Source organism: Halichoerus grypus, chromosome 5, assembly GCF_964656455.1.
Source record: "Halichoerus grypus chromosome 5, mHalGry1.hap1.1, whole genome shotgun sequence".
Lineage (NCBI taxonomy): Eukaryota > Metazoa > Chordata > Mammalia > Carnivora > Phocidae > Halichoerus > Halichoerus grypus.
Window position 1 is genome coordinate 109923107 of NC_135716.1, and position 18616 is coordinate 109941722.

The window sequence follows — 18616 nt, forward strand, 5'->3', positions numbered from 1 at the left end:
GATTTCCAAGTTGGAATGTATAAATATAGCTAAACTATCAATCAAGTATAAGAGTTCAGGTCTCAAAAATTTACTTCCATTGTGCCCTTTCTCAGAAAAACACTGTACGTGCCAAAATGAGAAAGTAAACTAAGGAAAAGGAAGACAAAGGATTCAGAAAACAGGTTATTTAACACAAAAGAGAAAGATAAAAGAAATTCCCAAGATCATAATTAAAGCAAAATCAAACTGGATTGCTCTTTAATGGGCTTAAAGTGCAATCAATACAGATTAGGACAGAAAGACAAGAAACTATCAAGAGGTATAGGGTGGCGTGGTAATAGACAAAAATCAAAAGCTCACCTGGTGTGTATGACCATATTACAATACTGAGATTTTACAGTGTTGTCAATAAGCTTGAGCTGAATTAGTAAGAAGTAGGCAAAGAACTAAGGCACAAACAAAAACTTGTAATTTTTAAGTGCCAGGAAAAACAAAAAGTTGTATATCAAAGAAACTACCAAAGTACAGAATGTGGCTCAGTGGTAAACAGGCAAAATCATGTAAACAATAAATTCTGACTTAACAAAAAATGTGACAAAAAGTAAAACACAAGAGGCTGGGCATGGGTAGGAGTATAAAAGAGCTAATTCTCATCTTTCAAAGTAGGAAACAAATGCATACTCTCTAAAACTGAAAAATCTAGGACAGTAACACAAGTTACACTGAAATGCAGAGGTAGAGATGAACAGTAAAAAGAAAACAACTGGCTCCGGGAATGGAAGTTACAAGTGGAAGAATGGGGCACAGAACTGATGTGTTTGTGATTAAGTCCAGTAAGACTCTTTGACATTTAGCTGTGTTCATGTATTACTTTGATTAGAAGAACAAGGCAGGGCACTGAGTACAGGTTTCAGGAAGACCTGTGTTGAATACAAGAGCCTACACAATTATACATGTTCTGAGGCACATAGTTAGGGTTTTAATCCTATGCAAATCATTTTCTTTATTCTCCTAGAGAGTCGAAAACATGTGCATAAAGCGTCCTTCCTCATCCTACAAATCCTGAGAAGCAAATCAAGATTCAAAAAGTTATTAGATTAAGTATTTCAAGAAATTTTCTGATAAAATACTGCATACCAGGAAACAGAATTCCAAGAAAAATGTTTTACTCTGACATTCAAATTGGTATCATGAGGAATAAAATCTTTAACAGATAAATGTTAATATCCCAACTGTTACTGTAAGTTTTTAAATTCAAAATTATCAGTTACAGTGATAATATAATATGTACAAAGACTATAATGAAAAAAACATAAAGCAGTAACTTCAGAAATTGAAGGAAATGTCTACAAACTGTTTTTTTACTTCTAATAAACATTCTCAATATGATTCTCTGAAATGCTTTGATATTTTCCTCCAAATTATCTCATTAATTTCAGACATCCAATTTGGTGACTTTTTTAACCCCCTGCTACAGCATTTATTATACTGCATTTTGTTTCCTTGTCCCTAATTCTCTATAAACTGTCAGCTCTGCAGGGCTTGGTACAGAGTCTCTCCTGTTCACCAGTGTATCCCTATCACAGAGTAGCATGGTGCCTGGCACATGGGAGATACTCAATAAACATCTGTTAAGTAAATGAACAAATATATAATTTGACTTAAGTACTTACACCTAATTGAGAATCTATTTCTTGCTTAAGATAATGTTAAATATGAGACAAATTAGTATTTTGTACATATAGGAGGAAGGTGAATAGAAAAGTACCTTTCAATGAGTGTCCCATTTTGAATCATCCAAACATCACAATACGTTCGAGACACCAGCATAACAGCAATAAGTGCCAAGTAACCTGTCTAAAATAAACCAGGTATAGTCAACTAAATAAATGCATTTTTAAAAGTTCAAAGAAACATTACCTTGGTAAGGATTTTTTTAAGTTCAAATCTTTATTCTAGCTTCAATACAGTGGCTGACATTTTACCTATAGGCAATTTTTAAATATAATTTTAAGAGAATTTAAAAATATAATATAAATGAAAAAAGCCTAATACATCATTTAATTTAACCTTCTCATCCAGAATTCAAAAGTGAATCCCAGGCAGGTCAAATGACTTGCCTTCATACAATTAACAGAAGCTAGCAGTATCACTTAGATTCCCTGAGTCACAGTGTACTGTGATGGTCTTATATTTTTAGTACAGAAGTCTAATAAAGAAAAATGACAGTAACTATTAATGTACAGTTAAGCAAATACCGAAGGCTAAAATTGGCCTAATGGAATAAATTTGGCTCAATTTGTTGGAAAAATCTCTAATACTGCCCTGCCCTCAATTTAGTGATTAAGACAAGATTTACACATAAAAAAGAAGACAGCATAGTAGATAAGTATATTTGCATCACTTCATGTAACAAGTGGCAGGATAGGAAAGCCTCAGTGACGAAAGAGGGTTATGATGTTAGAAATACATTAAACAGACCAAGGAAAACAAAGGAGAGAAGGAAGATTATGAGTAGAAAAAAAAAAAAGATAAAGGATTTAATGAGAAATAGGAAATAGACTGAAACCATATGAATAACAGTATTGCATATCCAGCAGAATTTAGCAGGATTAAACAAAGTGTTAAAAAGTGTCATTTTGAGAATTTTACTTAAGCAATGCTGTTGTGGAAGATGGATTAGCGAGGAAAACAGATGAGAGGCTGAGTCAGGAGTCCATTCTCTCTCGGTGACATGAGAACTTATCCTCCAAACTCTACCACACACACACATTCAAAGCTGACCCTACTTACTCTTCTAAATTGGAAGAATGACAGTACTGTAGAAGCTAAAGTCAGGGAAGAGGGATGTGGCAGCAGGGACATTTGTTGGATAATATATTTAAAGTCAAAGTTATGGTGCTGAGTGGCAACTGCAACTATTATGTAATTTTTGCAAAACAAATACTGTTTTAAAAAAAGGTGAAGGTACTAGGAAATACAGCACTTTAGGTGTAGACGAGGCAGGGAGTCATAAACAGAGAATAATGAAGCCACAAGAAAAGACAATATCAAAGAAAGCTTTTGTAACTGAGCAGTGATAGCTGCTACCCCAAAATCTGCCAGAAAGCAAAGATTCCATCTTCCTACCCCAGCCACCATCTGAAAGTTAGGTATGCAATTGGCAACAAAAGAATCTTTTAATTGTAATAAACACTATATGTAGATGTCACTTTAACTGTAATGCTAACTTTTAATTCAGACCTTAAATACAGTCTCAATCCTAAATTAATCATCTGACATATAAAGGTAACACACTAGACAAAGATCGTTTATTTTTTCCTTCATTTTCTGTTCTCAGCTTAATTTTTCCTTGAAATAAGTACCAACTTTACTTGTCTCACTTTAGCAAAATCTGGCAAACTTTGATTACTGACAATCCTGAAACGCCTTTTTCTACAAAGGATGTCCTTAGAATCACGACTATCTCCATGATTAGTAGGTTTGTGGAATATGTCAGAAACCAAAGATTTGCACTGATTTAGGTAGTCCCTCACCTCATGATATGTATGAACTCCACATATTCATATGCAGTATTATCATTTCTCTATTTCCTAAATCAGTTAGTCTCTCTATCCCTACTTCCAATCTTCTGTGATTTCTTTTTTTTTTTTTTTTTTTTTTTTTTAAGATTTTATTTATTTATTTGAGAGAGAGAGAATGAGAGAGAGAGAACACATGAGAGGGGATAGGGTCAGAGGACGAAGCAGACTCCCTGCCGAGCAGGGAGCCCGATGCGGGACTCGATCCAGGGACTCCAGGATCATGACCTGAGCCGAAGGCAGTCGCTTAACCAACTGAGCCACCCAGGCGCCCCCAATCTTCTGTGATTTCTATGAGAGTTTATTTCTAAGTGAAACCCCCAGTGAACTGGGGTTAAATTTGGATTTTTATAATTCTCAAAGATCATGTGTAACATGAGTCTGCAGCATGGCTAGGCCTAGAGAAAGCTGGGAGGTTGGCCAAGTGAGGCCCTGGTATCTCCCTTACCAACTCCCAGAGATCTATCCAATGTCTCACATTCATTTTACACTCAGCAAACCCCTGCTAAAAAGTCAAATGAGCACTGAACTGTTAACTGATTAAGAGGGGAATACACAAATCTTTCCAGAGAAGCTTGTATTTTAAATAATTCTTCAATCAGGAGGGCTGTAGAAAGAGAAACCTTCACCAAGAAAATAACAAGCATTAAGCTATTTTTTATAAGTATCTGTTTTTGTTGGGGGAAGGGGGCAGGATGTCACAGACATGAGGTCATGAAATCATAAGAGCACAGAGCCTGACTACAAAATAGCAAAGACTCTTCTAAGAAGATGATAGTGAAAGAAAGGTCAAAGTCAGGTTGTGATTTACCCTACAAGAAAAAAGAAAACAAATGCTTTTATTAGGGTTTTAGAAAAAAGACTATTAAGAAAACAATAAAAGGCGGGCGCCTGGGTGGCTCAGATGGTTAAGCGTCTGCCTTCGGCTCAGGTCATGATCCCAGGGTCCTGGGATCAAGTCCCGCATCGGGCTCCCTGCTAGGCGGGGAGCCTGCTTCTCCCTCTGCCTCTGCCTCTCTCTCTCTCTCTCTCTCTGACTCTCATGAATAAATAAATAAAAAAAAAAAAAAAAAGAAAACAATAAAAGGCAAAAGGACCAATTAAGAGATTATGATAATCCAGTTAAGAAAAATATAGCGAGGACTGTAGGAATGGAAAGGGAGACTAATTTAAGAGAAACTCAAGGAAAAAACATTTAAAAATAAGGAAGGGAGAAGATTTAAAAAGTCTCAGTGTGATTTCATTTTTATTAAAATATGTGACAGACATCAAAATACTGATAGAAGTTCTGAGTGAGAGGCTAAGAGGTATCAAGAAGAAAAAAATATATATCCACATTTTCTAATTTTTCTTCAAGGAACACATTTTATCTCTATCTTATTAGGGAAAAAAATGTTATTAAATTATGTTTTAGAAGTCAATAAGGGTGGAACCACAAGCCATGATGCAGAAGTGAGGGAGAAAGAGAGCAAATCCAGTGTAATGGGGAACTGTGTGTTCTCTTTGGGGATTACAGTGCTTTGGGAATATCTTATCATTTTGTGGCTATTAATAGATTATAAGTCTAATGGTCTTTAAAATTTGAACAATGGAAAACATTATATTTCAAGAAAATAAATTTCGCAGAGAAGATAAAAAAGGGGAGCTTCTTTGAACTAAGACTAATGAACACTACAATATTCACATTAAGAATGTTTAGAATGAAAAATGACCCAATACCAGTGGCTGAAAGGATGAAGTATAGGGAGGAGAAAGAGACAAAGGTGATGATACTTCTGGTTCTACAAAAGGTGATTAAAGATGGAGAACACAGCATTATCTTATTTTTTTAATCATTAAAAATACTCCTCAGATAATGATAAAGGTAATCTTGATAAAAGGGCAAAGGAAAGGATAATAAAACTTTATTCCTAAAACCAGTTCACTTCCTGAAAATACTGGAGGAATTCATACATCATTTTGGGTATCTCAAAACATATTTAATCACACATGAAAGAACAACCTTCAAACGTATTCCATATCAACGTGACTTATGAACATCCCAATGTAATAAAAAGGTCTGTCTTTCTAAATTTAATCTTGATTTTATTAACAGAATTTAGCTATAATAAAACAACACCATTTAGGGTAGCTGCACTGAAGTACTCTAGTATTTCACATAAAATATAATGAAATACTATTTCATAAACAAGAGGAAACTATTTTAAAATCTGGCACCAAATAACAAGGGTACTTGCAATGATAATAGATAATTAAAAAAAAAAAAATTTAGTCTTCATTACCTACACAAAAAAACATTTGATCTGTAGTATAACAAAAGCTTTATAATTTTATTGTTCTGATCTCATGTAACCTTAAAAGTTAAACACTTAACATTATAATTTCTTAAGACTTACCTCCTTACAAAATGTTCTAGGGACCATGATTTTCAGAATCCGTGTGAGTCTTAAAAAAAACACCTTGTCCACCACAGCTCGCTCTTTTTTCCCCTCTTTCTACATTAAAACAAAAAAAATTAAGATATTTATAACAAGTAATATTAAAAAATCACATTTCATCTAAGTCAATAATAACAACTATCAAAATGGATACTGTGTTTAGAGAGTGCAAACTCGCACTGCTCTTCGCACATGTTTTCAAGAAAATAAGATGTTATCAAAAACTAAATAACGAATGAGAAGTTCTGGGGCCATGTGAATATCTGGGAGACTACTGCAAGCAGAAGAAACAGCAAGTGCAAAATGCCAAGGTGAAAGCTCATTTAGTTGCCTGAGGAGCAACGAAATGGCCAATCTGGCTGGATAAACTATAAGCAAGGGATAGTAGCAGAAGATGAGATCAAAGAGATAGCTAAGAAATGGGCAAGTACTTACTGTTTATTATCCACTTCCTGATTAACAGCAGAATGTTTTTAAAATTCTGAACAGGAATTTTCCTGATATTAATTACTGGAAACATTTAGATTCCTAGATTTAGCATTTAGCATTTCCAATATGCAACCTGCCAATTCACTCTCTTCCTCATAAACTCAAAGACGGACAAGGTCTTTACTTCTACAGCTCACATACTAGCAGGAGAAATACAGATAAAAATAAACCAATAACTTGTTACAGATACACTAGGCAGGGCCATGAGAAAAAGACTAATTCAGATAGGATGACAAGCAAGAGTTCTTTGGGGAGGTGATATTTAAGCTGAGACATAAATAAAGTGAAGCCACATGATAACCTCAGGGAAGGAGGGTAGTCAAACACAGGGAACGTCAAGCACAAAAACCAAGTGTTGAGAATAAAACCGGTGCACACACTGAAGAGCAAGACAGAATTGCTCAAACAAAGAGAATAAAAATGAGAGAAGCTGAAGAGGTTGACAGGGCTTGTAAAAGACAGACCCTTGAAACCATAGTAAGGATTTAGAGTTTATTTAGTCAGCATAGTGGGAAACCACTGAAGAAACTTTAGAGCAGTAATTGATCTTATCACCCTCAGACATTTCTTCATTCTGAAGGAACAAGAAAAAGTGAGATGAATTGGGTATGGTAGAGGCTATTTACTTTATTACACCTGAACTGTTCAGAAGAACATACAGGAGAAACTTCTTGCAACAGGCAACACACATGAGAAGGATCTGATCCCCCTACCCAGACCCTTCCCCAACTCCCACAATCACAATTCACTTCTTTGTTAACTACTATGCTCTTGATAAATACCCATGACATAGTAAATTCTATAATTAGATAAACTTTAGTGTAAATATGTTTTATGTAAGTTGAGGAACCTGAAATGAATAGTTTGTCTACTGAATTAGAATTAATAATAAGCTACCATCTATATGTCAAACACTGTGCTAAGTGCTTTATATTTATATAATCCTAACAGGCACTGAGTGCGTTACAGAATCATAGATCAAGAAAAGGAAGTCTGAAGGCACTGTGTTTGTAGAGTTAGATCAGGAAGACTAACATAGATAAGAATCAGCCTATCCTGTAACTGTTAGAACAGAGTTCAGGTCTTTCAAACCTTATGAAGGTTGCAAACCTCACCCTACTAAATTAGAATAATAGAATAATAAGAAGCTACCATCTATATGTTAGACACCCTGCAAAGTGCTTTTTATATATGTAATCCTAATAGGCACTGAGTCCATTACATAATTATGGACCAAGAAAGGAAGTCTGAAGGCACTGTGGTTTGTAGAGTTGGATCAGGAAGACTAAGATGGATAAGGTTCAGCCTACCCTGTAACTCTTGGAACAAAGTTCAGGTCTTTGAAACCTTATGAAGCTTGCAAACCTCATCCTACTGAATTAGAGGCCCAGTCTACTTCATTCACACATGCATGTGCTCCTTCATTCATTCAATAAATATTCACTCAATCCCAGGCACTATTCTGAATGATGGGAACACACCAGAAACTAAAACAGACCAATAGCGTTACTCACAGTCTATTTACTTCAGCTAGCCTAGTCTCAAGCCAAACCCTATAACTTCAACCAAAATCTCCCCTTTTACTTCCCCAAACTGAGAAAATACAGGAAGAAAATAAAGACAAGGCAATAGATACCAACTACCTTTAAAAAAAAAGAAAGTTAAACTTCTACTCTCAAGTTTTTCCTATCACTGCCTCCCTACCTCACCCCATTGCACATGTAATGAACACCCCTGAATAGACAAATTATAAATAAAATGGCCATCTTCTGACTTAAACAGAGGATTACCTATTTCTACCTTCTAGCTGCTTTCAAGAAATGATCTAGGGAAAACAATGAGGAAGGTTTAAAAAAAAAGTTATAAGAAAGTCACATCAAAGGAATTTAAAATACTAACTGCTACCTGGTATATAATTCTTCCTCCTCTTTTATTTCTGCTCCTATTGTCATCACTACTAAATCATAGGCCGTCTGCAAGCCATGAAGGAATTGCATATATATTTCCTAAAGTCATCACAGCATGTTCTGGAAAGAAAACACCTGGACTAGAGGGCTGGCTCAGAAAGGCTGAAGAAATACCACAATGCTCTACCATTCTTGACACATAATAAAATTCATATCTGAAACCAATCTAAAGGAGAGGACCTACAGAGACAGTACATTTCATAAACACTACTAGTCTCTCCAACGAATTCATTTTAATTTCACTACTGACTTTCCCCCACCTGTGAACTTTCCAGTATTTCTTAAAAAAATACAAAAGACACTTTGAGGATACAAATTTAAAATGTAAACTATAGAAAAAGCAAACCATCAGATAAAGACCATTTAAATAGTTAAAGAAATAATGCAACCAGAAAATAATGTACCTAACATTGAGGGAGCAACAAGGTCAAAGGGCAAAGAGAAGTTCCTATTGATGTGTCAATCAACTTAGAAAGGTTGAGATGAACGAGAATGGACTGAAATAGATGTTTGAAACAACAAAACTAAAAGGCCATATGGCGCTGACAAGAGGATAAGCATTCCTGTGTATTGTTGGCGAAAGTGTAAATCAACACAACTATTATGTAGCATCTATAATAGCACCTATCAAAATGTAAAACGTACAGACTGTAAAATAACTCAGCAAATTTACTTTTAGGAACTTATCCTACTGGTATTCCTCCTGCACATATGCTTAAACACATATGCATTTACACAGTTTATATTATCATAAAAATCAAAAATCTAAATGTGCATCAATAATGAGATTATATAAACTACATAAAATTTATGCAATGAAAATTCTACACAATTATAAAAAAGGAAGCAGCTCCTATTTATACAACAAAATCCTATAGAACAGTTAAATTAACTAGATCTACAGCTATCAACATAGACATTAACATAGGATCTAAAAAATATGCTGAAAGAAAAGTAGAATGATACATATCATGATTCCACTTCTAAAATTTAATATGCAAAATAATTCTACCTATATTGTTTATGAAGATATACATACATACACATAACCCCATCAGTATAAAATATGCATGGGAATGCTAAATTCCCCATCTGAGTTTATAGTACCCCAGAAACCCAGCAGTGTTTACCTTTATATATTTTGAAATTTATATCATGTATACTGCCATCAAAATTAAGTATTTTTTAATTTTATTTTATTATGTTATGTTAATCACCATACATCATTACAAAATTAAGTATTTTTTAAATCAAGTCAACTATTTCTTTATACTGCTAACTCTATTAAATCTTCCTCTCCTTCCTAAATCTCATGTCTTGTGAAAAGTGTACCATCTCATCAAACATTATAAAAAATTTCAATGAAAAAAAATCCCTTTTGGGGCAGCTGGGTGGCTCTGCCGGTTAAGTGTCTGCCTTCGGCTCAGGTCATGATCTCAGGGTCCTGGGATAGAGCCCCGCATCGGGCTCCTTGCTCAGCGGGGAGTCTGCTTCTCCCTCTCCCTCTGCCCCATCCCACTCCCACTTGTGCATGCTCTCTCTGTCAAATAAAATCTTTAAAAAAAAAAAAAACCCTTTTTAAATGCCTCCCCTCATAAATAATACATTCACTACAGAAAAATTAGAAAATTCTGATAAGCAAAAAATAAGGAGCCTATACCTACCATTTAGAGATACCAACTGTTAATATCTGGCACATATCCTACCAGATTTCATTTTAGCATATATGTGTATATGTGAACGTGTGTTCACTTCCTATAAATTTTGCAAATGTGGTGTAAGTGTGCATATGGTATTATATGCTTTTTTGTCCAAAATTTAATCTAACCTAAAGTTATCTTGCTCACACTATACAATGAGCAAATAAGTATATGCTAAAAAAAGTTGCACAAAAAAAAGAATAAAAAAATCAGTGAATGAATTTAGCTATACTAACAAGTTTTAATGATGTCCTAGAACTTGAAGATTTGCTAATATATAGATAGTAGATATAACTGAGATAATTAAGGCTTGATTACTCAGATATAATTTAGACATGAGAGATTATGAAGATGGAGATATGACAGACAATAAGAAAAGCATACCTTGTCCCATTTTTTAAAGCCAGAGAGAAAGATCACAGAAACCAAAGAACAGAAATTTTGGTAACAATCTCCAGGATACTCAGAGAATAGACATTATATGGAGGATTTGGAATGAGTTAAGAGACACTAATCACTAGAAGCTGGCAGGAGTTTCCTAGGAATAAGTTATGTCTAACTCTTCCCATTTTCTTCTTTTTTAGGGATATTATGCTAGTATATTAACTGACATGTATATTGTAAGCTCCACAGGGGTAGGGACTTATATTTATATCTGCTATACACCCAGAGCCAAGACCAATAACTAGGCATATATGAAGGGCTCAATCAATACTTGTTAAGAGGCTGACTTAATAAATGAATTAATAAATTAAGGAATTTGATGTTTCTTATAAAATTACTGTGGCCCTTAATAAAGAAATATGAACCAGATTTTGCTATAGTTGGATATAATCATAGCCAAATAAACCATACCAAAAATAAGCAAACAAACAAAGATTAAGAGATGCCAGAGTAATTTCCTTGCTCCTTTACACAGTCAATACTATCAGCAATTGTGAGGAAAAAAAGAGAAGGCCAATTTAAATTATGGATAATGCCTTCTACCTAACATACTAGATGTTAGAATTACATTCAAAATTACACTAACAGTACAGACATACTACAGTATAGACTAATAGTACAGATCCAATAAGCTGCCACATATAGAAATAAATTAATGTTTATTCAAAAGAAATCAACTAAGTTACCATATGACCCAGCAATTCCATTCCTAGGTATACCCAAAAGAAATGAAAACACAGGTTCACACAAAAACTTGCACATGAATGTTCATAGCAGCCTTATTCATAATAGCCTAAAAGTGAAAACAACCTAAATTTCCCTCAACTGATAAATGGATAAATGTGGCAAATCTACACAAAGGAATATTATTTGGCAATAAAAAGGAATGAAGTACTGATACATGCAACAACACAAATGAACCTTGAAAACGTCATGCTAAGTGAAAGAAGACAGTCACAAAAGACCACATAGTACATGACTCTTTTTATATAATATATCTGAAATAGGCAAATCATAGAAACAGAAAGCAGATTACTGGTTACTAGGGGCTAGGAAAAGAGGGTAATGAGGAGTGATTGTTAATGGGTATGGAATTTCTTTTTGGGGAGATGAAAATTTTCTAAAATTAGTTAGCCACACAACTCTGTGAATATACTAAAACCACTGAATTGTATCTTTAAATGGAAAAATTTTATGGTCTTTGAATTATAGCTCAATAAAGCAGTTACTGAAAAAGAAAGAAAGAAATCAACTGATGAATACAGATGTAGGCAATCTGTCAACAGAGTTGTTCATAAGAAAGATACCTGAAGGTTATAATTTACCATAACTCAACTCAATGTAAACAGCAGTTAGGGCTAAAGAAATAAAAGCGATTTTAGGCTGAATTTCAGCAATATGGCTTTCATAACAAGATATGTAATAGTGCTGCTGTATTCCATGCTAGTCAGAGCATATCTGGACAACTATGTTCTAGTCTAAGAATAATATCTAGAGAAACTAACCAGTATAGGTCCAGAAGAATGTATACAGAATTGAAAAAGGACTGGAAACCATGACAGGTTAAGAAACACTTGAAGGAATGAGGGGTTGCTTAGCATGGAAAAAAAGACTCAGAAGATACAACTATCTTCAAACAATATGAGAGTCAATTAGAGAAAATAAAGCAGGCCTGTCCTGTGTGGCTACAAAAGACAAAATAGAATCAATCACTAAGAGGGCAGAGGGGAAGATTAATCCTGTCATGGGCTAGAACTAATACAGTAATGGTTGCCTGCTAGGTGGTACTTCTCATCAAATGAACAGATTCAAGTAAATACTAGAAGTCACCTATCAATGAATCCTATTTCAAAAAGAATTGCTTTAATACACAGTGGAGTAAAGATAATAGTTAAATTCCCTTCTAATTGTAAAATTATATGATTTTATCCTAATTCAAAATTATGTAACAAGGGGCGCCTGGGTGGCTCAGTCGTTAAGCGTCTGCCTTCGGCTCAGGTCATGATCCTAGGGTCCTGGGATCGAGCCCCGCATCGGGCTCCTTGCTTGGCGGAAAGCCTGCTTCTCCCTCTCCCACTCCCCCTGCTTGTGTTCCCTCTCTCGCTGTGTCTCTCTCTGTCAAATAAATAAAATCTTTAAAAAAAAAAAAAAATTATGTAACAAGGGGTGCCTGGGTGGCTCAGTCGATTGAGCCTCTGACTCTTGGTTTCAGCTCAGGTCATGATTCCATGGGTCCGGGATCGAGCCCCTAGTGGGGCTCCGCACTCAGTAGGGGAGTCTGCTTGAAGATTCTCTCCCTCTGCCCCTCCCCTTGCTCGCGCGTGGGCTCTTTCTCTCTCTCTCTCTCAAATAAATAAATCTTCAAAATTATATAACAGAATAAATAAAATAAATACATGAAATCCCAAAGAGTCGAGTAATTAAAATTTTACCTCATTGTTCTGTAATGGTGGTTTTCCATTTTTCTTACTGTAGAGAAAAGAAAAGAGAGCTTTATTTGCAAACTATTCCCATCATAAAAATTATTTTAAGATATCAACAGAATATACCAAATTCTCCAAATAAGTTCCTTCTTTTTCATATCATACGGAGATAGAATATATTAAGTATAATAGTCTGGTTGCCCCTTACTCAGTATAATTTACAGTAAGTGCTCAAAAAAATATTAACTACTATATCAAGCATTAAATTAGTAATTTTTAATACACACACTCATTTTACAAATTTCCCCATGGAGAGGTGGAGTCTATTTCTCTATCTTTGAGTTAAAGCTTGGCCATGTGAACTGCTTCAGTCAATGGGATATTAGCAAACTGATGCAAGCAAGGGCTTGAAAAATGTTTGTGCATTGGGCCCTCTCTCTTGCTGCTGGGTATCTTCTCCTAGCCATGTGAGCAATCCCAGGTTAGTTGCCTAAAGGAGGAAAGACCATGCGTCATTCCACATTACAAATAAAAAATTGGCTTGGTAAGTGGTATTGTTCATGCTACTCAAAGTGATTAATTTGGCAATTGTACCCAGGTCTTACCACTAATCCAGGTTACCTCCCTAAACAATATAACAACCAGGCTTAGGTTCTTTTTATAACACACTACCACAGCACCCTATAATTCTATACAACATTGATCACATTTTAAATCTCCTGTTTGATCGGTATTTCCTCCCAGTAAATCAGTTTCATGAGATCAGGAGCTACTGCACGTTGGTCTCTCCAAAGTAGACATGAGGTGGTGCTTGTATCAAAATGTTTACTGGGGATCAAGACCTATGAAAGGAAGGTAAGGAAAGCTGAAACGGTGATGCAGGCCCAGTAAAATTTCAATCAATCAGGCAGGAAGCCCTTAGCAAGTACTGTCCATCAGAGTGCTCTGTGAGGGGTTGAAATAGCTAGGTCTTTTTACCTTCATCTTGCTCAGTCTACATATCCATGCTGCTCCAGGGAGGTCATGAGCTCAGGGGAGGTGGCTCTGCGACTAAGGCAGACCCTAAGGTGTGGCCAGAAGGGGTTACTTGGTGATCCAACTCCTCTCGGCTGGACAGTAGGCCCTTCTTTGAAGCGGAATCAGGGTAGCACACCTTCATGTCTACTCTTGGGGGCATATATTATTCAACCCTCTATGTTCAACACTTAGTTGAGCTCCAACAATCTATAGAATGAACACTTTCAGTAATAAGATACCAACCAGGTCACTGAACAAGGCTAGAAAGCCAAACTTAATTACAATTCAGTAGATGCTCTTATTCTAAGAGTGCTTGGGTCTATTATTTTTTTCTATTTTTAGATGTATTACAGGGTTGTTTCTCTGTTTTAAAGTTTTTATGAGATTGTAAAACTGTTTCAGAAAATGCTTTTACATATGTTCAGGCATGTGCAGTTAATTATGAGCCCCTTTTATAAGGCTTTCTGAATTCCTCTTTTTAAGGAATTCTTTAATGTTTTCATGGATGTTCTCAATATTGAAGACACTAGCTATATAAATATATGTAGATTATTTAGGATAAATTAGAACAGTATGCTAGAATCCTAATTATTGGGTTGCATTTTTTCACTGGAAATGTCATGCTAAAGACCGGAGAGAAATTAATTTATTTTCAAAAACATGATCTACTAGTAGGCAGATTCAATTCTAACAAACATTCAGTATTTTCCTTTTCTTGATTTTTATCCTATGAAACTAAAAATGGCTAGACAACAAACAGACACATCTTCTACTCTTGTGTATTTCTTTTGGCTACCAAAAAGATCAATTTATCGCTAAATACATTAAAATAAAGGTATTCAACATGTTCAAACTGTATTACTGATTTGCACATTAATGGCAAGATGTTATCTGTAATATCTAAACAATCATTAATCATCAGTTGCCTTGTTACACTTCAGGGTATAACAAAATTCATTTAAAGATAATACACATATTACATGTTAAATAAAATTTTTATAAAAATAGCTATATTTCCCCAAACAAAAAATTTAGTAAGGAAAGTAGCACTGTTTCATATTTTGGAAAATCTCATTAACGTCTGACTATTAATAGAAGAAAACTGGGTTCTCATATGAGAGTCTGCATTCTTTCTATCTATTGTGATAGAAATAAACAGGAGTAGGTTCATAATTGTGGATATTCTATCTTGAAACTATAATGTTACAGTGCAGTCTGAACGCTATTGATGAACTTTGTACCCTATACAATAAAATCCATTGGTCTATATTACACTTTCAACGCATCTTTTTTCCACGCAAAATTTTGTAATATGCATTAGTCTGCTGGAAAATAATGATTCAGGATGCCTGGGTGGCTCAGTCAGTTAAGTGTCTGCATTGGGCTCAGGTCATGATCCCAGGGTCCTGGGATTGAGTTCTGCAGGGACAGAGTTCTCAGCAGGGAGCCTGCTTCTCCCACTGCCTGCCATTCCCCCTGCTTGTGCGCTCTCTCTCTGACAAATAAATAAAATCTTAAAAAAAAAAAAGGAAAATAATGATTCACTAAGTTGTGTAGTAGACTTTCCAAATGTAATATATTTTACTATGAAATATTTTTTAGAATTACATTTGTTAATACTGCCACCTATCTCATTACAAAAGTCTTAACCATTGGGAAGCTATCAAGCTCATGGTGGCAGAGACAAGTTTTCCAAATTCTAATTTTCACTTGAAAGCTTAAATTGTAACATTAGCAATAAACACTGCTGTTTTTTCTTGAAGGCACTACAAGAGAATGTCTGCAATATTCAAGGCCAAATAACTACAGTTATTTAGTCATTCTTTCAAGTAAAAATGATGTTCCACAAAAAAAAAAAAAAAAAAAGTGGCTAGTTTGGCTCAAATTCAAACAACTACAAGTGCATTCCCTCAAGACAACCTCTGCATTTTGGTATACTGCAAGAAGTGCTTTGTGCTGACTTCTCCTTTTTGTTTGGCAAACACATTATAAAAAAAAGACAAGACCAATAACCAACTATTTATAAAAAAATATAGGAGGGAAGGAATTTATCCAAGAAATGGAAGATCAGGGTCATATCTGAAAATCAATCCATAATTCATCCACATTAACAGTCTAAAAAAATAACCATATGATCATATCAATAGATATACAGAAAAGGCCTTTGACAAAATCTAACACCTATTCATCATAAAAACTCTTATCAAACTAGGAATAAAAAGGAACTTCTTCAATCTGATAAAGGACATCAACAGAAACCTATGGCTATGGGGCGCCTGGGTGGCTCAGTCGGTTAAGCATCTGCCTTCTGCTCAGGTCATAATCTCAGGGTCCTGGGATTGAGCCCCTGTCTGGCTCCCTGCTCAGCGGGGAGTCTGCTTCTCCCTCTCCCTCTGCCTCTGCCTCTCCCCCCACTCGTGCTCACACTCTCACTCTCTCTCTCTCTCAAGTAAATAATCTTAAAAAAAAACAAAAAACCTACAGCTGTCATCATACTTATTAATGAAAGACTGAGTCTCTGTGATCCAGAATATGGCAAAGACCACAACTCTCACCACTTCTATGCAATACTACTATTGGAAAACACAGTGCAAAAAGGTAAGAAAAATAAATAAAAGACTCACAGAATTGAAAGGAAGAAGTAAAACTATCTTTATGGCAGACTCTATAAACATCTATGTAGAAAATCCTAAGGAATCTATAAGAAAGCTAAGTGAGTTCAGCCAGGTTCCAAAATAAATCATCTATACACAAATATCAATTGTATTTCTACATATAGGAAAAGAATAACTGGAAATTGGAATTTTAAACGTATCATTTACAAAAGCACCCAAAATATTAAATATTCCACAATAAATTTGGAAAGAAAAAGATGTGCAAGACCTACATGCTGAAAACTACAATACACTGCATGGGGCACCTGGGTGGCTCAGTCGTAAAGCATCTGCCTTCAGCTCAGGCCATGATCCCAGGGTCCTGGAATTGAGCCCCACATTGGGCTCCATGTTCTGTGGGAAGCCTGCTTCTCCCTCTCCCATTCCCCCTGCTTGTGTTCCCTCTCTCGCTGTGTCAAGAAAGAAAGAAAACTACAATACACTGCAGAGAAATCATAGATGACTAGATAGAGAGATGTATCATGTTCATGGATCAGAAGACTCAATATTGTTAACATGTCAATTCTCCCCAAATTGATTTAGAAATTCAATGCGATCCCAATCAAAATCCTATCAGGCTTTTTTGCAGGGAGTAACAAGGTGATTTTAAAATTCATTTATAGGGATGCCTGGGTGGCTAAGTCAGTTAAGGTCTGCCTTCGGCTCGGGTCATGATCCCAGGGTCCTGGTATTGAGCCCCGCATCGGGCTCCCTCTGCCTGCTGCTCCCCGCCCCCCTCTCTGACAAATGGATAAAATCTTTAAAAAAAAATTCATTTATAATTGCAAAGGACCTAGAATAACCAATAAATTTTGGAAAAAAACAAAGTCAGAAGAATTGTACCTCATTTCAAGGCTTATCATAAAGCTACAATAAACAAGAGAGTGTGATACTAGAGTACAAATATAGATCAAAGGAACAGAAGAGTCCAGAAACAGACCCACACATATATAGCCAATTGATTTAAAACAAAGGTGCTAAGGCAATTCAATGGGGAAAGAATAATCTTTTTAACAAATGGTACCAGATCAACTAGATAGCCATATGTAAAAAAAATTAACCACAACACTTACTGCACACCATATACCAAAAAAAATTAATTTGAAGTGGAACACAGACCTAAATGTAAGAGGTAAAACTATGAAAGAGAAGAAAACAGGAAAAAAACTTTGTAACCTTGAGTTAAACAAAGATTTGTTAAATAGGACACACAGTACAGGCTGCACCAGAAAAAAAAATAAATCAACAAATTGGACTTCATCAAAATTTTGCTCTTCAAAATACTATTAAGAAAATATCTGTAAAACATACATCCATGAAAAACCTTATATTCAGAATACATAACAAACTCTTACAGTAGAATAAGACAATTCATTTAAAGATTTAAATAGACACTGTGCCAAAGAAAACGTATGGATGGAAAATAAACACATGAAAAATGCTCAACTGTTCCCTTAGTTCTTAGGAAAATGAAAATTAAGACCACAGTGAGAAACCACTGCATACAACCAGTAGAATGGCTCAGATTAAAAAGACTGATCACACCAAGAGTTATCAAGGATGTGGAACAACTGGAATCTTCCATACTGCTAATGGGAATATAAAATGACACAAACACTTTGGAAAACAGTTTGGTAAGTTTCTGAAAAAGTTAAAGATACAACTCCCATACAATCCAGCCATTCCACTACTAAGTATTTGCTCATGGGACATGAAAGTATATGTCCATAAATAAACTCTACACAAATGTTCATAGCAGCTTTAATAGTCAAAACCTGGAAACAATCCAAATGTCCCCCCACAAGCAAATGGATTAAAAAATTGTGGTATATCCATAAAATGTATTCAACAATTGAAAAACAATTGATACACACAACATGGATGAATCTCGAAAGCATTAAGTCGACTGTAAGTAGCTAGA

General features: G+C 35.2%; 1 protein-coding gene across 1 annotated transcript in view; it reads right to left on the minus strand.

The window, feature by feature from the left end:
* Window positions 1-18616, minus strand: part of ABCD3 (ATP binding cassette subfamily D member 3) — an 80034-nt gene that overhangs the window by 45029 nt on the left and 16389 nt on the right. Inside the window, exons 2-4 of the mRNA XM_036122698.2 lie at window positions 13034-13070; window positions 5960-6058; window positions 1751-1839 (exon numbers count right to left, since the gene is read on the minus strand). Coding sequence (XP_035978591.1) covers window positions 1751-1839; window positions 5960-6058; window positions 13034-13070 — 225 coding nt within the window. The remainder of the gene's footprint in view (window positions 1-1750; window positions 1840-5959; window positions 6059-13033; window positions 13071-18616) is intronic.